The 21334-nt window shown below is 58.4% G+C and overlaps 1 protein-coding gene across 3 annotated transcripts; it reads right to left on the reverse strand.

Annotated features, from left to right (window-relative positions):
• Positions 1-6824: 6824 nt before the first annotated feature.
• TMEM114 (transmembrane protein 114) lies at positions 6825-21278 on the reverse strand. Of its 3 annotated transcripts, XM_079120156.1 has the most exons (4): positions 20889-21278; positions 20499-20579; positions 9123-9260; positions 6825-7126 (listed from the first exon to the last, which is right to left on the reverse strand). In XM_079120156.1, exons 1-4 carry the CDS (start codon positions 21106-21108, stop codon positions 6894-6896), a joined length of 672 nt encoding a protein of 223 aa, XP_078976282.1. In that variant the 5' UTR covers positions 21109-21278; the 3' UTR covers positions 6825-6893. The 3 variants fall into 3 exon arrangements, with proteins under 3 accessions (XP_078976282.1, XP_078976283.1, XP_078976284.1); XM_079120157.1 differs by lacking the exon at positions 9123-9260; XM_079120158.1 differs by lacking the exons at positions 6825-7126; positions 9123-9260 and adding an exon at positions 18762-19445.
• Positions 21279-21334: the final 56 nt, after the last annotated feature.

Consider the following 21334-nt stretch of genomic DNA (forward strand, 5'->3'; position numbering starts at 1 on the left):
AGCGCTGTCATGATTCAAGTATAAGAAGTGCGTTTGGGAGGTGACCCCAGAAGCTCCAGGTGGGACGGAGAAGTGAGAGGCAGGCACTGGAGGGGTTCCTGAGGCCCAGCTCCTTAGGGGAGCCACCAAGGCACACCCAGAGTTGTCCTCCGAGTCCACCCACAGAGGTGAGGAGCTGCTCCCATGCACCAGCTCCCGCCCATGTTCTGAGGCCAAAGAACCTGCTCATGCAGGCGACCCTGGAAAACCACCCTGGAACCGAGCATGTTAGCACAGTGACAAAACCACCTTTGCTCACCAATGGACAAGCAGCAGGGTCCCCTGGATGGTCTGCTCAGTATCACTGGCTGGGGCTGTGGAAGGCGGGGTCTGGAACCGTCCAGGGTGGAGGTATCCCAAGCCCACTCACTCACATCTGCCAAGACCTTTCTGCAAAGGCCCCAGAGTCGCAGTTTCAGCACATCTTCTGCTTGACCCACGAGAGACCCCTTTATAGGTAGGCACTACGTGGCCTCCCTGGGAAGCTCTCCACCCCCAGGGCCTCATGAGTGGAATAGGGACAGTCAGAGGTAACCCCCCACCTCGTTCCAGCCACCTCTGTGATGCAGAATCGGGACCAAAGTCCCGAGAGCAGAAGAAACCCCAGCCGATGCTCGGGCGTTACAAGGGAGCCGTCAGCTGGTCCCTGGGCTCTTGCCAGGCAAGAGCCCAACGACCCAGTGGGTACAGGGGGAGCAAACCCCAGAAAGAGACCAGGTGGAGGTGCCGGGGAGTCGGCGGGCACGGGCACAGCTATCAAGCCAGTCATCGCACGGCTGCCCCTCCCCTGGCCCTGAGCAGCCCCTTAAAGTAAGCTCTTCTAACTGAGGAGACAGGAACGTGGGACGAGTGCCCAGGCTCCGAGAGAGAACCCCGAGGCCTCAGGACCCCGGACCCAGGGAAGGTGTGGGCGGCCCCTGGGGGCAGGGAGGCGCCTGAGGGATCCAGGCAGCCCCAGCATGGCAGCTGCCCTACCAGGACCAAAGCCAAGTGCCCCGCGGGGCTCCTTAGGTCCCAGGGGTGTGGGGGCTTCACTGGGCAGCCAGACAACCAGGCTGGAGACGGTCCTGCCACTCGTGGACGACGGTCTTGGAAGCCCTGTGACCCCGCGGAGCTCCTGAGGGCTCACCAGCAGGACAGTGGCCGTGGGCACCCGCTGCTTGCAGGACAGTGGGGGGTCAGAGGAGGACGTGGACCATGCTTGGGGTGCCCTGCCTGTTGGGAAAGGCACACATGTCACTGTGGCCCATCCTAAACAAGCACTGTGGCCGTCCTCAACGCTGTGGCCCACCCTAAACCCTGTGCCCTGAGACCAGAGCAGAGAGCAGAGCTTGTGGCAGAGTACCAAGGAGACACCTCCAGGAGATGCCAGAAGGCAGGCCACGGGGACAACCCAGGCCCTCTGCTGTCACCTGGAGTCACCTGCACACCGCCCTTGCCATCTGCACAGCCTCTCGTGACACACATGTCCCCCTGGATGGGTGAGAAACTGAGGCCAGACAGCAGAAGCGATGTTCCCGGTCTCAGCTCAGGAAGCAGGTGGAGCCACGGGCGGCCCTTCCTGACCCCAGGCTGCTCCCGCCCACCCAGCCTGCCTCTCCCGGCGCCAGGCTTCCTCTGCCTCCACCCAGCCCCCGCTCCTCTCCTGTCGACCACGAGTGAACAGCAGGACTGCCCTCCCAGGAGGACCTGCTAGACCCCAAGACTGCGTCCACACTGCTCGTTCCCTGGGACCAGGTGACACCTGCCCATCTTGTCACTCCCATGTCCCAGAGGACCCAGGGCAGAGGAAGCTCCCAGGAGACAGTGGAGGCTGGACCTGACGGTGCTGACTGCAAGTCCGTGGGCATCACATTGACAGAAGAGGAGCCTGTGGTCCAGAGGGAGGTAGGGGCTCCCCAGAGTCGCCCGGTGGAGCTGGACTAGCAGAAGCGAGAGGCTCAGGAGCACCAGGCTGCCCTGCCTTCCCAGGCCCCTGCCCTGGTGTCCTCGGCCCCCCGGGCTCCTGAGGCTGCGGTGCCGCCTGGGGGTCTAGCGCCTGCTGGACAGAGTCTCGTTGCCCAGGGCCAAGGTTGGGCAAGTCCTTAGGTCGAGCACCTTCCGCCCCACACGATGGGGAGGTGCATCCCCAGAGCCTGCACCCCGCTGCATCTCCCTGGGTGGGCAGGGCAGCCAGCCTGGCTCTCCCTGGGTGTGCCGTGAGCAGCTCCCCAGCTCCTCAGGGCCGCCGCCGCCCTGCCTTTACCGTTCCGCAGCAGACGCTCCTTCCACTCCCCAAAAGGCTGACTCCGTCCCCGGGCTCCAGCCTCAGGCCCCTCCGGCGGCTGGTCTCCGACCTGCACTGTTTTCTCCCAGGCTGGACACGGTCGGGTGCTGCTTGGTTCATCCCGGCCGGAGGGAGGAGCAACCGGCTCCCCTGTGCACACCACACCCACAGCCGGCTGCGCGGGCAGTGCCACCCGGGCCTGTGCAGTGCTCGCTGCTGCTCGCACCATGAGCTGTCACGGCAGACGGTCCTCGGAGCACGCCTGCTGCCTGACTGCCGCCCTGGGTCTCTGTCCCCCTCGCGTGCCTGCGTGTGTGTGTCCATCTCTCTCGCCCCACCCGCCTACCCATCCTCCCTGGGCTCCGGAGGGAACCCCACTTGGACATTTGAAAGGGCTCCGTGTTGGAGCCACGCGGGACTGCCAGTCTGCCGCCGTCTCCACGGAGGCCAGACATCAGGGTCCAGCCAATGGGACTTCACCACGGGGAAAGCGAAGGCCATGGACGGCTCCCTTCCCACCAAAAGTCAAACCCAGGCCACTTTCTCTCCAGTGGGAGGAGCAGCCCGGATGAGGTGGGGGGCAGTTGAGGCTGGAACTGGGGCTCGGTCCTGTTGCAGAGTCTCGCTGAGCACGGCCTGCTGTGGCCCTCAGCTCCTGGCCAGCCCCGCAGGCAGCAGGGCCTGCTCTGCACCCCCTGGGCAGCCCTCTCTGTGCAGAGACCCTGCAGGCTTCCCTCTAGAGAAGGCACCCGAGGCAGCCTTGGCATGGAGGCCGGGTCTTCGCTCCACCCCAGTCAGCCCCAAGGGACATCCCTGCCCTGGCCCTACAGCAGGGGCCTGGAAAGCCCTGGAATAACTGGTCAGGTAAAATTAGGAAGAAGAGTCAGAGGCCTCTCGAGCCCGTCAAGCAGGACCTCACAGCCCTGCCCTCGCCTCTGCTCCACGGAACTTCTTACCAGGACCCAGCCCAGCAAGGCTCACTGTCCGTGAGTCTCACGTGCGCCCGCACACACCCGGATGTCAGCTTCACCAGACGGCGTACTGTCATTCCCCTTCACCACTAACTCCTTGGGCCTTCGAACAGCACCTGCACCCCAAGAACCAACCAAATTGCTGTGGAAGTACATGAACGAACCCAGAGTGAGCAAATGGACGAATGGGATGGGTGGGTAGATGGACGAATGCATGGATGGATGGACAGATGGATGGATGGATGGATGGATGGATGGATGGATGGATGGATGGATGGATAGATGGATGGATGGATGGACAGATGGATGGATGGATGATGGATGGATGGATGGATGGACGGATGGATGGATGGATGGATGATGGATGGATGGATGGATGGATGGACGGATGGATGGATGGATGGATGGATGGATGATGGACAGATGGATGGATGGATGATGGATGGATGGATGGATGGATGGGTGGACAGATGGATAGATGATGAATGGATGGAGGGATGGAAGGATGGAGGGATGGATGGATGGAAGGATGATGGATGGATGGATGGGTGGATGGATGGATGAACATATGGTTGGGTGGATGGGTGGATGGATAAATATATGTTTGGATGGATGGATGAATGGATGGAAGGATGATGGATGCATGGATGGATGGACAGATGCATGGATGGCTGAATGAAAGGATGGAGAAACCATACGAGTGAGGGAGTGGAAGGTGGAGGGAACAGGCAGATGAGTGAGGGCAGGAGTGAATGGGGTGAATGTGCAGATAAGTTAACAGATGAAAGGACGCTCGAGTGAATGTGTGCTTCCACATGTAAATTAGTGAACAGATGAGAGGATGGTGGGTGACGGATGGATAGGCAAGTGGATGACCAGTGAGTGAGTGAAAGAGCCAGTGAACAAAGGAGCCCAGGGAGGAGCCAGAGAGTGACAGGATCTTCACTGTGGCAGAGCATCCCCTCTCCAGGGGGAGGAAGTGTCCAGCTCTGTGGCACACGTGTGCCGAGGGCCAGCGGTGTGCGTCTGAGGGTGCGGATCCAAGTTGTGCTCGACAGCCTGGCAGATGCCCTCTTTCCTTCCCTTATTGCCCTTTAGGAATAGAAACCTCTCTGCTGAGCCCCACACGCCCTGAACCCAGCACAGCTGCCAGCCGAGCTCCTCTGACTCTCCTGGGCCGGCAGTCTCCCCCTCCTGGATGTCCTCACCCACTCTGACCCCAGCCATTCATTTTCCACACAACAGGTCTTAAAGCGATGGCTGTCACCTCCTGCACAGCAGGAAGCAGGTTCGAGAAACACCAGTGCCAGGCCCACCCGAATCTCTGATACCATGGGGCCTGCAGGGGCCCAGGTGCTACTCAGATCACACAGATCGGAACAGTTACTACCTTAAAATCTGCACCCCCAGACCCAGCTGCTAAATGCCCCCAGACACTGCCATGACTCTCAAAATGATTCCATTGGAACCAAGTGGAGCAGAACAGAACAGAATCCCAAACCCACTTTGAAACAGCACTTGCTGGGTGTCCTGGGTGGCACCCTCCTGCCCCTTCCCACTCTGCTCCTCTCCATCATCTCTCCTTCATTTGCCTCAAACATGTAAACCTGTTCCCACCACAGGGCCTTTGCACCTGCCTCTTCTGCTCTTTCCCAGTGTGCAGGGAAAGCATCCTTCTCCCTTCCCGACCTCCTCTCTGGGGCAGCAGCTCTCCCAGTGGCTCTGGGTTGTTTCCTGCCAGGTGCTAGCCACCTCTGCTGCTCCCAAACTTGTCCTCTGTCTCTGTGTAAGCTGGTAAGGGCAGGGGTGCTAAGGAGTCTCCAGGCCTGAGGACAGTTCTCCACGCCGGTGTGCAGTTCACACTTGATTTGTGAGTGAATGAACGAGGCTCCCTCTCGTGCCCCAGCAGCTCCCTGGGTGCAGTAGCCTTGTTTGTTGCTACTGGGTTTTCTCAGCCTCAGCCCTGCTGACGCGTGGGAGGATAACCTGGTGCCAGGGAGCGTTGGGATGCTCAGAGCATCCTCCAGGCTCTGCCTACTAGGCGCCAAGGTGCCTCTGCCCCTTTTAACAGCTAAAACTGTCGCTAGGCATGGGCAGATGTCCTGGCGGGGAGAGAGCAGCCCCCCACATTCCTGCTGGAGAAACTGGGGCTCTGAGGCCTCAACAAGCCTTTGGACTGATTTGAGACTGGCCTCTGGCGCAGTTCCACAATTTGACCAGCAGATGGCAGCAAAGACCGCCCTTTCAGCAGCAAGGCCACCTGCTGGCCCGTGACTGTATCCTGCAGGACAATCTCCAGTCACATGGGCCATTCCAGGCTTCCCTCGTCCCACTGTGGCCCAGAGAGCGAGGCTGGCTTCCTGGCGGGCAATGTCCTCTCATCAAGGGTTGGATGACTGGCACGTAGCATAGCACAGTGTACAGTAAGTGCCCAAGGGTGTCATGATGTCAGGTAAGGACGGCGACAACACAGGATGATGCTAGTGTCGTGGCGAGGATGGTGATGTCACGGTGAGAAGGATGATGTCATAGGATGAGGTAATAGCAAGAATGGTGCTGTCATATCAAGGTGATGATGTCATAGGAGGAAGTCAGGATGGTGTCATAGCAAGGGTTGATGTCAGTGATGATGTCATAGTGAGTATGGTGATGTGTCATAGGATGGTGATGTCATAGTGAGGATGTCATAGGGTGGTGACGTCATAGTGAGGATGTTGAGGTCACAATGAGGATGATGGTGTCGTGAGGAGGACAATGTCAGGTCACAGGAGGCCCCTCGGCTCCCCTGACTGCTGCGCCCACCAGCACGCAGGCTGCAGAGCAGAGGCGCGGGGCTGTAGGTGGCTCTTCCCACTCATGCTGAGGGCGCTGCTCTTCCTGTCACTCCCGAGTGACACGGGGGCCCTGTTCACCGAGCAAGGGGTCTTCCTCTGGGATGACTATGACATGTTAAAGACCAGCCTGGGCCCTGAAGACCGTCTCCCTAGATGGCCTCTTCCAGTCGAGGGTCAGGCCTCGGCCAGAAGAGCAAGGACCACGTTAGCGTGGAGAACCCGGAGCTCTGCATGCTCCCTCTGGGCGCCCACCGCATCTTCCAGAGCCACCGTGTGAGCTAGGGGAACTCCCCGCCAGGGAGCACACAGCCCGGGCAGCCCAAAAGCTGCGCTGGGGGACAGGGTGCTGGTCTCGGAGAGAGGAGTAGGCTGCGAGCTCACTGTGCACCTTTGCACAAGCTACTTAACCTCTCTGGTCATTCCAAACATTTCATAACAAAGAAGGGGCGCTCAAGAAGCCGGAAGAGGCACACAGACGCAGACGTCGCGGTTGCAGAGCCGAGAGGTTCCGGTGTGGAGGACTGTTGTTTATTTCGGGTTACGGGGTCCAGCACTCCCTCAGTCTCTTGCAGCAAGCACAGGCAGACACAGGCACCTGGCACAGAGCACTGGGCCGCACCGACGGCAGCACAGCCCAGCTGCCCCTCTCAGGCCACAGGGCTGCACGGCCACCCCCCAACCTCCACAGGCAGCCTTTGAGGGAGAGGAGGCCGCAGCCTGGACATGCGTCTGTGAGGCCCCGGGCCCAGCCCTCCTGCCGCAGCCAGGACAGGGTGTCCCAGCTCAGACGGCCTGGTCCTGCCTCCGCCGCAGACTGAGCACACGCGCTGCCACCAGGAAGGTCGCCCCGGTGAACAGCTCAGAGATGAAGCTGATCCAGCCCAGGGCCAGCGACCAGCCGAAGCGGATGTCCACCTGGTCCAGGAGCGCCCGCTCCCCCAGCAGACACAGCGCCTCCCGGAAGGCGGCGGCCGAGTAGGCGATGTAGACGCTGATGCCAGTGAGGGTCACCATGGCTGCGGGGGGAGGGAGAGAGGTCAGAAGCGCACGGGCACCTCCCTCCAGCTCCGGCTCCTCTGCTCCTCCTCCTCCTCCTCCTCCTCCTCCTCCCCCCCATCCTCCCTGCCCCCTTCTCCTCTCCATCCTCCCCCTACTCCTCCTCCTCCTCTTCCTCCCCCGTCCTCCCTGCCCCCCTTCTCCTCTCCATTCTCCCCCTTCTCCTCCTCCTGCTCCCTCCTCTTCCTCCTCCCTCCTCCTGCTCCTTTTCCTTCTGTTCCTCCTCCCTCCTCTTCCTCCTCTTGCTCCTCCCTGTTCCTCCTCCTCCCTCCTCTTGCTCTTCCTCCTCCTGCTCCTCCTGCTCCTCCTGCTTCTCCCTCCTCCTCCTCCTCCCCCCTCCCCCTGCCCTCCCTGCCCCCTTCTCCTCTCCATCCTCCCCCTACTCCTCCTCCTCCTCTTCCTCCCCCTGTCCTCCCTTCCCTTCTCCTCCTCCTCCCCCTTCTGCTCCTCCTCCCCCTCCCTCTCCCCCTCCCCATCCTCCCTGCCCCCCTCTCCTCTCCATCCTCCCCCTCCTCCTCCTCCTCCCTCTCCTCCCGCCCCGCCCAGCCACAGGGCCTCCCCAGCTGTCTCCCTCCCTCCACCCCTCCTCCTCTGCCTGCTCCTACCCTTCCTCCCCATCCCAGCTCACAAGTCTATTCCTGGACCTGCCCCAGTAGGTCAAGCCCTGTGACTTCACAGCACCAAGCAGCTGCCCGCGTCCAGGTCACAGTTGCACCTTGCCCTGGTGTGTGTGGTCACCACCTGTGCCTGTCCCCCTGTGGGCTGAGAGTCCCAGAGGGGAGCCGCCACAGGCACTTTGCCCATCCCGCCTCCCAGCACCTAGAAGGGTGCCGGGAGGCACACGGGTCTCCAGAGACGAGACTAGGGCTGCATGGGCCAGCACGGCAGCCTGGCCACAGTGGCCTCTCACATCTAAGTTCAGTTTAATCAGCTGCACAGTCCCCCCCGCACTGGCCACACAAGCCTGCCTCCTGGCTCCCCGGCTGCACCGCAGTGTGGACTGGGGCATTTACCATCACAGAAAGTTCTACGGGGCGGTGATGGTTTTGCGAATCAGCCATTGGGTGAACTATTAATATTAAAGTCAACATCAGGGAGGTTGTGGGCAGCTACAGGGCAGCGCCTGGCACTGTTGTCAGACCCACAGGCTCTTCCCTTTGACCCCTCCGTGGATCCCGATGTGTGCGACCTTGGAGATCTCTTCCTCTTTTAATGAGGAACCATTCCAAGCACGGGGCACAGGGAGCCATCGGGCGGCCCGCTGGGGCCTGATCCAGTTCATAAAACCTCCTTTCTGCCAAAAAAACAGAATCGAGCCAGCCGTGCCTGGTTTTCACTTTGTTTCACTTTTCTGAGTCTTTTTAGACAAATAAAAATTGTAGACATCTACTGTGCACACACCGTGGTTCCAAGCACCCTGGCACAGGCCATTTGCTACCCACCACACCTCCCGCACTTGACCCCTTCTTGTGGTGAGAACTTCCAAAATCAACCCTCTTGGCAAGTTTCAAGTACGTGATAGGCTGCTATTAATGGCACTCACGGTGACACACAACAGGTCTCTGGAACTCATTCCTCCTGACCTTGACTGACAGCTCCCCTGCCCCACCCACAGCCTCATTTCTGTGACTGTGGCTTGTTGAGACCACCTCTAAGTGAGGTCATATGGCATTTGTCCTTCTGAACCTGGAGGTACCTGCTTTCTAATCCATCCACGTGGCTCTCCCAGGGTGGCTGGAGCCAGGGCCCCTTTCCAGGACCTGCCTGAAAGCCCCAAGCTGTCAGGGGTCAGACAGGGCTCTGCTGGAATCACAGAGCAGTCCCCAGAAGCTGTCCCCACTCCAGCCTCCTTCCTGGAGTTGGGACCTGGGATCCTGGCTGGAAACTCATCCCTTCAACTGACTCGCTGCTGAGAGTCCCTGCCCAACACCCACCACCCAGAGGGCAGACACCTACCTCCAAAGAGGAAGAGGGTCCCCGTGAGCAGAAGGAGGAGGTAGGCTCGGAGGAGGAAGCTCAGAAACCCAGTCATCCCCCCAAAAACCATCAGGATCAGGCTGAGCGGCAGCAGAATCACAAACGTCCCGTGCATGGCTTTAGGAGAGAGAGAGGGCACATGGGCAGCAGAGGTTACTAGCTGTCTATCCACAGCTACTGAGCACCCACCACAGCCTGCACCGGATGCCAGGGAAGGACCGCCATTGCTTCCGATGACAATGACAAAGTGGCAGAGTCTGGTCCTGCGCGGTCTGTGTCCTGAGCCTCTGCCACCGCGCCTGGGAACCCTGGAGGTGCTGTTACAGGACCCCTCACTTATGCACCCGGCGCCGACTCAGGAGGGAAGAAACCAAGATCCTACCCTGCCTGGCCACACTCCAGCCAGGGGAGTCAAGCTGTGAGCAAATGTGTAAACGCCAATGTTGAGAGCTGGTGACAATACCAGGACCTGCCTTGAAGCAGGAGGAGGCAGGGCCAAGAGCGCCCCCGGGGGCCACTGACCGTGACCCACCGAGGAGCAGGTGCAGAGCGGCCCACGCCACGCGAGAGCTGGAGGGCGAGGGGCGGAGCATCAGGAGGGGGGCTGTGGGCGGAGCATCAGGAGGGGGGCTGTGGGCGGAGCATCAGGAGGCGGGGCTGTGGGCGGAGCTAACCTTCCAGAGGCCTCCGTGCTTCTCTCCCAGTAAGCCCGAAGGGCCACAGTTTGGAGCAGAGGATCAGGGGACTGCATCTAAGGGGACAGGCTTTGGCGGGACTGCTCTGGGTGCTGCTTGGAGAGCGGACAGCAGAGGGGTGACTTCCAAAACTGACATTCACCCAGATCCTGGGAAGGTGACCTTACCCTAAAAGGTCTTTGCGCAAGATGAGCCACCTGGATTGGAGGGTCCCTGCGTCCCATGAGTATCTCCTTAAAAGAGAAGAGAAGACTCGGAGGAGGAGGGGCATGAGGGTGGAGGCGGAGACTGGAGGGAGGAGTCTGCAAGCCAAGGAGCCCCAGGCTGCAGGCAGTCAAGAACGACACGCGGAGCTGATTCTCCCTGGCCATTGACTTTGTGCTGGTCCCAGAAGACTAAGACAAGGTACGAGGCAGGAAGTGGAGTGACCCTTGTCAGGTGGGGGCGTCGAATATCTCTCTTCACAACTAGAGACCTGGCGACTGAGGCAGGAGACAGCAGCTGCAGGTGCTCAGCAGCAGCGAACGTCAATCAATTAATGACTCATGAGATCTTCGACCAGGTGGAACCCACTGGTTCCGTGTTCGCAGCGACAGGAGGAGCCCTGCCTGGGGAGCTGGCAGTCCCGTGGAAGAAGCCACAGGCAGACAGTCACACAGGTGGTTTGGGATCCATTACCACTGGGGCATTGGGACTGGAGGGGTGGCCACGGCTGACCTTGGCTCTGCCTCCACGGCCGAGGGACTGTATGACATCAGAGGACCACAGCATTTGGGGACAGCGCTTGCTGGTGGTTTGGAGGTGGTCCTGGCAGGAGGCTGCCGGCTGGACCACAGCACACTCCTGTCACCAGAACGTCCATCACCACAGAGGTGTCCCGTGCTCTGGGGGAGCAGGGTTCCTGGAGGAAGGACGTTCCTGTGGAGAGAACCAAAGGGGGAGCAGGGGTCCTCAGGGCGGTGTCCTCGGCCGAGCCCTGGGATAAACCGGAGGAGAGTGGAGAGATGCTGTGTCCCGGCCGCTAAGCCAGAAGGACCAGCCTGGGGAACAGGGTCCTACTGAAATGATTACTCGCCTCACCTCATCTCCAGGAAGATCTGAGGCAGATTCCGGAGAACTCCCACAAAGAGAAACACAACCAGGGAAATCGGAAAGTGGAAAAGAACACATTACAGAAAAGTCAAGACCAGTGGAGGCAGGTGGATGGGGAAGGAAGAGGATGGAAAGTGGAAGTCTAAGGTCTTGGGGGCTAAACATTTACCACCACTTTGGCTCTGAGCTCCCTGGTAGTCAAGGCAAAAAGGGAAACAAGCACAAATCTCTGTGTGGTCAGTCCTTCACCAAATGCTTTTTGGTGTTTACTGTGAGCTGGGTACTGGGTCTTTTTAAGTCCTCTGGCAACAGGATAGGTATGAGGAGGAACATTTCCCTCTCATCCTTCAGGGCAGACTAAGCATTGTTTCCTCTGAGAAATATTTCCAAATGCCACGTCCACCACCATACACGTGGCCACGTGCCTCCTCCATGTCCCCTTGGCTCCCCAGAGCCACCCAACACTGGCATTCATTACAGGGCTGAAAGCGTCTTTGCCTCTCTTCTGTATCCCCTGTCAGGCCGTGAGTGCCCTAATGAGGGGGCTCTTGCCTGACCGGCACCCGCGCCTCCTGAGATCCTAGCAGAGGCCTCCGGGCATGAGGAGTGTTGTGCTGACCATCTGGTTGAGTGATGAGTGACTTTCGGGCTGGAGAGTGTGGCTGCAAGGCAGTTTTCAGGAAGAAAACAGCGGCTGGGGAGACAGCGCGACAGTGGTCAAAGCGTGAGCTCGGGGGCCTGTGGCCTAGACCCGCGGGCCTCGGCAAGACGCTCAGGTCCTCAAAGCCTGCATTTGCACATCTGAAAAATGGAGCAGCAGCCAGTGGCTCCAGAGCCATCACACGCACCGCAGGGACAAAGACAGGGGCTTCGTAAGAGGACGGCAGGATCAGAAGGCCAGACACACACTGCCCGGCGCCGCCGCTGGACTCCGCCAGCAAGACCCGCCACACCAGCGGTGGCAGCAACCTTGACCTCAGACCGTAGCCACAAGGAGCCCCTTCATTCAAACCCGCCCCACAGTGGCGTTGTCACGGGCAACAGAAAACGCGCTGATCCAGCTGCACTAATAAAAATGGTGGAGACAGCCAGCCGTTGGGCCCGACCTCCACCGCAGCCACTCGGCACTCAAGTCCCCAGAGAGCCACCAGCCTTGGCAGGCCGAGGACAGCAGGCTAAACTCCCGGGGCCACCAGAGATGGCGGTACCGTGGCGGTGGCCTGGACGGCCTGGCCTCCGTCCTCCCTCCTGTTAAGGACAGACTTGGTGGCCAAATGCAGCAGCTGGGAGCTCAGAGCCCGCACAGCATCGCCGCCGTCTGCGGCTGAGAAATGGCATCATTTCTCACGTAGAAATTAATGAGTTTCCGAGCCCCGCCTGCGCTCCCCAGACGCCCCGCCAGCCGACTTGACCTACACATTCAATTAAATGTCTGGGTATGAACGGCTCCCGGGGGAGGGCCGCACGGGCGCCTGCAGAAATTCGGTCTGGCTTTGTGCGCGAACGTGTGAAGTCATGTTCTTCTGGTCTGTGTTTTTTTCTTCTTGAGAATCGCGGTCTTGGAACATGAATATTGATTCCAAGTTTTGTTCTACTGGGAACTGCACTGTTTCCAACCACCAGATCTCAGAATGTGCTTAGAGAGTGGATGTGACAGAGTGACGGATTTCTGGGAACTGGGATATTTGGAAGGTGCTGGGATATCGTGATGAGGGTGATCAGTCAAAAGACCACTTAATATGGCATATGAGCTGTGTGACTGTGGACCATCTACTAGACCACTCTGAGCCTCATGGATAAAAGAAGAGAAAGCGCTCCCGTCGGCTGCGCCGAGGACATACTAAATTCAGCAGACAGAGTGTGTCTGATGTGAGCCCAGCAGACAAAAACGGGTAAGGCACATACAGTTCCTCCCTTGTGGGTATGTTGACAGCACCCACGGGGTTTATCATCCAAACCAAACACTTGTGAGAGTCGAATGATCGTTGGCAGTCACTAAACCATCTACCATGACCGCAGGCCTACGCCAGGACAGGTCAGTGCCAGCCTGGACACCTGGTCACGCCAGGCGCCCATCCCTGTGTTTAGCAAACACCCAGCACCTGCTGCCTACAGGCAGCAGCTCCAGCGTCAGCCCCAGCACTGGCAGCCAAGGCCCGAGGCAAGGCCAGTTATCAGGAGACCTTGCAAACCTGTCTGTGAAACCTTGCAAACCTGGACAGTGAAATGGCGCAGCCAGTCCCTCGGAGGCAAAGAGCCGCCTCCCACAACACCTGTGCACCCTACAGGAAGCAATGTGCACAAAGACCTCTAAACTCTAGAAGGACGGAGACTCTGTGACTGAGCCCGGCCTGCGTCCCCCCGACAGCACCCTCAGCAACACACCTCCGATGACCCCCACAAGGGGAAAGAGGAAGAGCCCGCAGACCCTGGACCCGCGGCCAGCCGTGGGCGCTGCTGGACGGGACCTTGGAGCGCTGCACCCTCAGGCGAGGTGGTGAGAGCCGGGCCGGGAAGGCCAGGCAAGGCCACGACGGAGGCCTCCGAGCCTCTCAGAAGGCCGAACGCCGGGGCTTGCTGCCTGGCCTTGCCCTGCAGAAGGGATCTGTTGAGAGCCTCAGGGAGCTGTCCCCGCTCCTGACACTGCCCAGTCCAGAGCAGACCCTGCTGCCCTGGACCCTGTCCAAAACCACCCCATGGAATCCCAAGTCCTGCAAGTCCCTCCTCGGCCTCTGTCCGCCGCACCCACAGCCCTCCATGCTGAGTGTCCACCCCGGGCTGTGACGAGAGTGAGTCCCGCTGTCCAGCCACGGGGGTGTCCCTGCTGGTCTGAGGCTGGAGGGCACTGACAGTGGCCAAAGGGCCATCCCGGCCCTGGGGAGGGGAGGTGCCATGGAGTCGGCCAGGGCGGGAGGGACGGAGGGCCAGAGAGGCCCAGGCACTGCCCTCTGCACGTCCTGGGAGGCCAGGCGGCCTGCACAGCCTGCAAACTGGAGACCAGGGTTGAGCACCGGACTCGGAAGGAAGGATCCGGAGTCCTGCACACCTCTCAGTTGACATTCCCTGCTGATGGTCTTGGGAGGAAAAGGGTCCTGGACTTGAGACCAGCAGGCACACCCCCTCAGCACAGGGCCTCGGGGACAGGTGGCCCGGGTGGGGCTTATTCTTTGACAGTGCGGCTGGATTCGTGTCCTGGGGCTGCCACTGTGAACTGCGTGGCTTATGACCAGCAGGCACTTGTTCTGAAACCAGGGTGTCACAGGACCGAGCCCCACTAATGGGACTTCCCTTGCTTCTTCCACGTTGGTGGCTTCAGGGACCCTGGTCCCAGCTCTCCGCTTTGCTTCTCTTCTTAGGACACTTGTGGTTGGATTTTGGGTCCGTCCAGTGAACCCAAGATGATCTCAGCTCCAGATCCCCAAGGACATCTACCAAACTGCTTCTTCCAAATAAGGTTCTGGGGCACCTGTGGCTGCAGGGACACCATGTCCCTCGTTACTGTCTTGGATGTTGGATGGTATACAGCAGGAGCATCATACTTGGCACAAGGAGGAGCCCAATAGATGACAGCAGTGGTTACTATATAGTATTCCTAATATGAACCGTTGACAGGGGTCCCTCAAGGTCAATGCCAAGGCCCGGGTGAGTGGGTCTCTTGGATTCCAAAACACTTTGTTAGGAGCAAAGGCAAAAGCAAACCCCAGAGCAAGAAGAAACAAGATGCGCCGGCCAAGGAACATCTGTGCTTCCTGGTGATCAGCGTGTTGAACTGACCAGCTTTTCATCATTGTGACCAAAATACAAAGGAACCTAGAGGAGGAAGGTTTATGTTGGCTCAGTTTCAAAGATGTCGCTCCCTGATCAGTTGGCTCCGATGCTCTGGGTCTCGGGGGAGAAGAACATCATGGCGGAAGGTCATGGTGGAGGAGAGCTGCTCAGCTCCTGGCAGCCGGGAAGCAGGAGGGCTGCAGGGACATCCAGTGCCCAAGGCCATGCCCCTGGTGGTCTCCTTCCACCAGCCACGCCCCACCTGCCCCTGGCTCTCACCACCTTTTGGAAAAGCCACTCCAACTATTAATCCATCAGATGGACTGATCCACTGACAAGGTCAGAGCCCTCAGGACTCAGTCAGTTACCACTGAGTGTTGCTGTATCGCCTCACACGTGAGCCATGGGGGACATTCCGGACCACACAACCACGGGCGTGTGGCATTATCTCGCTGCTCAAAGAACGGCCCCCTGGGAAACCCTGGGTTCCATGATGCTTCACGCGCCAGGTCGGGACACCTGGGGTGGTGAAAGAAGCAACGGTTCTGCTCCTGTGCAGAGCAGAGAGGTCTGTGTCCCCCCGTGCAGAGCGGAGAGGTCTCTGTCCCCCCGTGCAGAGCGGAGAGGTCTCTGTCCCCCTGTGCAGAGTGGAGAGGTCTCTGTCCCCCGGAACAGTCAGAAGCCCTGGCAAAAGGAAGTCTCCAGCGCCATCTACCAAAGGGCACCCCAGTGCCAGGGACTTCACTTCCAAACGGGTCACCCGTCTTGACTTTGAGTCTCCAGGGAGGTTCAGAAACCAGCATCCTAGGGTGCCTAGTAGAAGCGTGGCTTTTTTAAATGCCATTAAATATTTGCTCCTGAGTCTGTCTTTGAGGACAGGGTCTGCCCTTAGTCACCTTCATGGTCTCCATGATGCACTGTGACATGGAAAGAGCAGGAGTCTGCAAAGTCCCGCCCTCAAATCCTGACTCCTCCTCCCACTGAGCACCATCTCTCCAGCCTCAGTTTCCTCACCCGTCGACTGGACCCTGGACTCTGGCCCGGTGCTCCTTCCTTCCCTCTCCTCCTGCAGACTCTTCCAGGGACAAGTCTTTAATTCCCATTTCACAGATGAGAAAAACCGAGACCTCAGGTACTCAGGTCGCTTGCCCAAGATCACACAGCTACAAAACACCCCCTGAAATGGATGGCCAAGCGGGTGTGCAGAGGGGTCGCCGGGCTGCAGAAAGGGGGGCTTAGCCAAGCTGGGGGGCAAGGAGAGGGCTCCTGAGAGGAAGAGGTCCCAGCGGACACCCGGAGGTAAGATGAGGAGGCGTGAACTGGGCTGAGGCAGGGCAGTGTGCACCAACAAGGACATGGACGGTGCCACCATGCAGAGGCAGGAGGTCAAGGGAGCAGCGTGGCCTCGGCTCCTGCAGCTAGGCAGGCAGCAGGAGGGAGACGGTCCCTGAGCCCCACTGGAAAGGAGCCCAGCCCAGGCAGCCCTCTCAGGTGGTTTCACCCCAACAGATAATCTTCCTAGAAAATGTTAAAAGGAGACCCATGTGACCAGCACCCGTCCTCTGCCCCTTCCTGTCCTTGCAGAGTGGCCCTCTGAGAATGCCTTGGTGCATACTTGATAGTATTTTTTTTCTGTCTGAATGACACACAAAATAAAGGTACATCTTAAAGTATTCTTAAATACCATGGAAGAGATATATGATGTTGGCTTCCTTGGGGAGGGATAATAAATACCTACAACACTCTGCAACTTGCTTGCTTTATTCCACATCTTGGTGTACCCACATTAGCATCTTCTTACTGGCTGTGTAATATTCCTTAAAATGGATGGATAGATAGATAGATAGATAGATAGATAGATAGATAGATAGATAGATAGATTTCTTAAAATGTACATACACAGAGAGACATACACAAATATCTAGCCAATTTTCCATCCGTGGGCACCAAGGCCATATCTTATTATTTCCTATTTCAAAATGGCACAGTGAACTTCTTCTCAGAAGTCTCACGTGGAAGACACTAGAAGTAGAATTACTTTAAATAATTCTTGGTCTTGATTTTCAGTAGGTACTCCAGAAAGCCAGCCTGAAGCCCAGGTCTTTGTGCCCCAGGAGCCAAGCCCCGCAGGACCTGCCTCCCTCGCCCGTCCTTCCCTGCCTACAGCACAGCTGTGCATGAATCACACAGAGAATTCCCTCCTGGTGCAGACAGCCTCTTAACTCTGCACACGACGTCCCCGATCCCTTCTCTGTTTCTGCCCTCACCACTTCCACTCTTGATCTGCACCAGGCATCGTGGGAGGGCTGATTTCAATTTTCCACACTACTGCCTCAGCCCAGCACCTAGAAAGACTAGAAACCCAATCTGGTGATTTTCCAATTTCTCTTCTCCAACTGGGTCAGCCTGCTGGCCCTTGGTCCAGCTTCAGCCCCTGGCACGCTGTGCTGGGCAAAGCACTTGACTCCTCTGGGGGCCGCTGTCCCTATCTGACCAGCCTGATCATCCTCCTGGGCTCCTAAGGGATGCAGATGAGGACTGACCTGGACGCACCCCTGAGAAGCACTTCCAGCCACACTCTCCGGGAATGGCCGCCTCCCTGGTGTTTCTGGAACACACTCAGCTCAGTTCAGCTGCTCAGCTTTGCACCTTCCAGGCATCCTCGTAATGCAGAACTCTGCTCCCTGTCTGAAGGAGGCAGTGTGAGGTAGCAGGACTCTGAACCCAGAATACAGCAAGCAGGAAGCTCCTCTTTGGGGTTGCCGAGGTCTCTGATCTTAATATACACGGAATATACGGAGATGAAACTCAGCATAGCATTGTGCCAACAGGGTAAAAGCAAACAGGGTTTGAATTCCAGATCTGTTGGCTGCTGTGCAAACTTGGGTAATTGAACTAACTGATCTGTGCCTCAGTTTCCTCACCAGCAAAGTCGAGAATGATCAGGATAGTGCCTGTTACAAAGATTGAATGAGCTGATGAACACGTGCAGAGAGTTCAGAGCATGCCTGGGACACAGTCACATCCCCCGTGTTCTATTCAGAAAGCCAGCCCAGTGCGGAGGGAACTAAATAACTAGGGAAGGAAGTGAGTCTGGTGGGTCTGTGATTGCTAGCTCCATTTTACATTGAAAACTTTGAGATTCAGAGAGATAATATGATTCCAAGCAGGAGGAGGCATTAATTGAGCTCCTACTGTGTGCATCCTACTGTGTGCACCCCACTCCCCATCCCCTCATCAGCAACAGGCTGCTCCCATCCCTGCCTCTTGTTACAGGTGACAACTGCCTCGTCCTGGCCCACCAGCATTGGCTCAGCACCAGGCGTGTGACCCAACCTGGTCCCATGGAAGACTTGACTGAAAGTTTTGTGAGGCTGTTGCTCAGGCCCACCCGGAAGACAGCCACGCCCACGGAGGCAGAGGGGCGGGGAGAGGCTCCAGCCTTGGCCTTGCCTAGGTCGCAGTTCCTCTTTCTTTTAACCAATGCAATCTGAGTTTCTGTCACCTGCCACCAAAGCTCCCTGGCTGGTTCCCCTCCACACGCTGTGCTGAGCTTGGTGACCTCCTTGCCACCCAAAATCGTTCCAGTTCCTGGCCAAGCAGCCAAACCCATGGCTCCCCAGAGCTCTCTGGAAGACCCAGCAAGGGGGATTCCACAGGCAGGGACCGGTTCCGTTGGAAACCTGGCTCTGTCACCTGGCTGAGCTAGCTGAGCACGTGGGGCACGCCTGCCCACGAACCCGATGCTTCCCCTCAACTTCACTGACCGCAGGTCAAACAGAATCAAGGAGTCCAGGCGGTTTGCCCAGCAGCTCTCGCTCTGCCTGCTCTGGTTTTCTTGGAGGAAAGAAACCCAGGTTTATTCGCAGACACCCACCAGGATCTGCCTGGGAGGCTGACTCAGAGCTCGGGCTGCTCATCAACGGCCTGGCCTCTCTGGCCTCCGCAGCAGCTCTGTGAAGGAAAGAAAAGCCTTTGCATAAGAAAAGAATTTGGACCAAACTCAAAATGCATTTGGAGAAAAAAGAGATTCTGGGGGAAAAAAAAAAAAGCTCTCTCTGGGGGTGATTTTCAACGAACGCACAGTCTGAGGGCAGCCTGCCCAGCTTCTTGGATGAGACAATGATCATAACTGGAGCTGCTGCTCAAGGCCAGGTATGGCGGGCCAAGCAGCACCCTGGGTCTTAAAGATGCTCTCCTGTCCCAACCTCACGGAAACCTTAGGAGGGGTATTGACCGTCACCTTCATTTGGCCCGTGAGGCAGCTGAGGCTCAGAAAGGTAGAGGAAGATCCAAGGCCAGACACCTAGTTGGTGGTGAAGCTGGCGTTCAGACCCGCATCTGGGGGTGAGTGGACGTGCAGCCTCTCCGAGTGACTTCTCCCTGTTTCTCAGAATCCTGAAGGAGCTGGCTGGTTGCTTTACCCATTTCACAAGGAAGCCAAGTGCAGCTAGCCATCCAGTTCACCCCCACCTGGGACACAGTGGCTGCTGGAGGGTTGGCACTCCATAGGTGTGACTACAGCTCAGGAGAGTCTAGAAGGGAGAGCGTCCCAAGGGAACGTCCGCTCATTCCTCCACGTGACCCGGAGCTGCCAGCACGACCCCGGAGCCATGAGAGTTCCTGGGAAAGTTCTTTTTCTTGCACTTTCATTCTTCTTAATGGAATCCTGACCTCAGCCCCCAGGGTTTTGATTTCTTCTTTTGATCGGTGTGGAAAATGAGACTCAGAGAGGTTTTTAAGACACCTATTTCAGGACCGAGGGGGCTCCGGTAAGGGTCTGAGCTGGGGTGAGCCCTCATCTCCCTTACTTCAAATACAGGAATTCCCGATGATTCTTGAAACAGTGCTCTTAGAACACCCACAGTTCCACGGCCCACCGCCTCCCACAGCCCAGGCACCCAGGGGCATCCTCTCCGGGTGAGCTGGGGTGACACAGATCTGCTCACAAAAGCCGATTCTAGGAACTTTGTCAGCCAGGTGCCATTGCATTACAGCTTGAAATTCACCCCAGGGGAAGGATTTACACCACAGAAATTGGCAAATGCTACCATCCAGGGTCTTTTAGAAAATTATTATTTCCCAGAGAGTCAATTGTTAAATATTGCTTATGCTTATTCAGCAAGCTCATGAGCACAACATATCAGGTCCTAGGCTAAGTATCAAGAATGCACAAAGAGATCCCTGACCTTGGGGGTCCACAATCTAACAAGGGAGGAAGATTTTAACTGAAAAGGACCTTGCGACCTGTGCTACGGGTAGGAGTAGCCAACCCATGCTGGCACTGGAGAGACAGCCAATCAAAAGACAGATGAAATGACCCCTGGAAGAGGACTTTTCTCTGACTCCTAATTGTCTGCCCTGCATCCCGGTTACTGCCTCGCTACCACTGCCAAGCCAGCCCTGGGCTCTGGGATAAGAACTCTCTTGACATTCACCTCAGAGGCTGGTTTAGGTGCCTGCTTGGCCTTCCTATGTCCGTTCATGCTGCCGGACACTCCAAAATGAAACTGCATGGCCACCTCTCTATCCCCAGCTAGTCCCTGGGCCCTTGGAGAACATGGCCTGAATCTTAACCCTCAATCAGTAAGGTGCTGGGCACACAGGAAGCCATCAGTCAGTGTTGGTTGAGTGAATCCTAAACCACAGATTACAGATACAACAAGAGAGTCCGGCTGCCTGATCTTAACCCACTTCCTCCTAAGCCACCCCAGCTGCCCCCTCTACAGTGTCCGGGCTCTGGAACTGAGGGTTGGGCAGGGGCTGCTCTCCCCAGCCAACCTCACCTCCCCAGACTCACTGAGAAGTTGCTTGCTGGAGTCGCTGACTGTCACATTCTCCAACCAGAAGGGGTTCATCAGCGGGGTGCACGAACTCTGCACTGGATGAGACAGAGGAATCAATTTCGGGGGCTTAGGGACTCTGACCTGCCCATGGTCCCGCGATCACCCTGGATGCTCCACCGGAGGGCAGGAGGAGCGCTGGAGCGGTTGGGAGCTGAGCTGGACACCTCCAGCAGGAATTCCGAGCCCCAGCCCCCTTCCCACCTTCCCGGCTCCCGGGCGTTGCATCTGAGGCGTGGGCTTGGGGCTTGCGGGCAGGGTTCGAGCTCAGCAACAGGTCCCAGCGGAGCAGGGGCCGGCGCAAGGGGCGTTTGCGACCTCCGCCCGGGTCCCTGGGTGCGCCTTACCCCGGCAAGTTCGCCAGAGTCCAGAGTGCGAGCTCAGGGACTCGGGCTGGCTGCGGTTGGCTGTCCCCAGCCGGTCCTGCGCCCCGGGGCCGCTCCTCTCCAGCCGCTCGGTGTCAATGATGTACCAGAAGTCGGTGCCGATGGCGGCCGCCAGCAGCACGAAGCTGAGGGCCCCGGTGAGCGCCGCCGCGCCGGCCAGGGCGCCCAGGTGCACCCGCATCGCCAGCCCTTGACCCGCCGCGTCCCTGCGGCCCCTCTGCGCTGCCCGCGCCCGCCGCCCGCCGCGAGCTCCCGGCTCCAGTCCACGCTCCGCGCCAGACCCGAGCCGGGCGGACCGCCGCGACCGACCCGGACCCGGCTCCGCCCTCGCACCCTCACCTGCCACCAGGCTCACGCTCCTCCCTCGGACGCCACCCGCCGCTGTCGGAGCCCTGGGCGCTGTTCCC

Source organism: Sciurus vulgaris (assembly GCF_902686455.1).
Source record: "Sciurus vulgaris genome assembly, chromosome: 18".
NCBI classification, from domain to species: domain Eukaryota; kingdom Metazoa; phylum Chordata; class Mammalia; order Rodentia; family Sciuridae; genus Sciurus; species Sciurus vulgaris.

Bases quoted from the DNA above. Each gene is read 5' to 3' on its own strand.
- TMEM114 (XM_079120156.1), bottom strand. From the start codon at position 21,108: ATGCGGGTGCACCTGGGCGCCCTGGCCGGCGCGGCGGCGCTCACCGGG. The intron at 9,261-20,498 runs GTGAGTCTGGGG...TCTCTCCTAAAG, and splicing joins CTCCAGCAAGCAACTTCTCA to CCATGCACGGGACGTTTGTG. The intron at 7,127-9,122 runs GTAGGTGTCTGC...CTCCCCCCGCAG, and splicing joins GACCCTCTTCCTCTTTGGAG to CCATGGTGACCCTCACTGGC.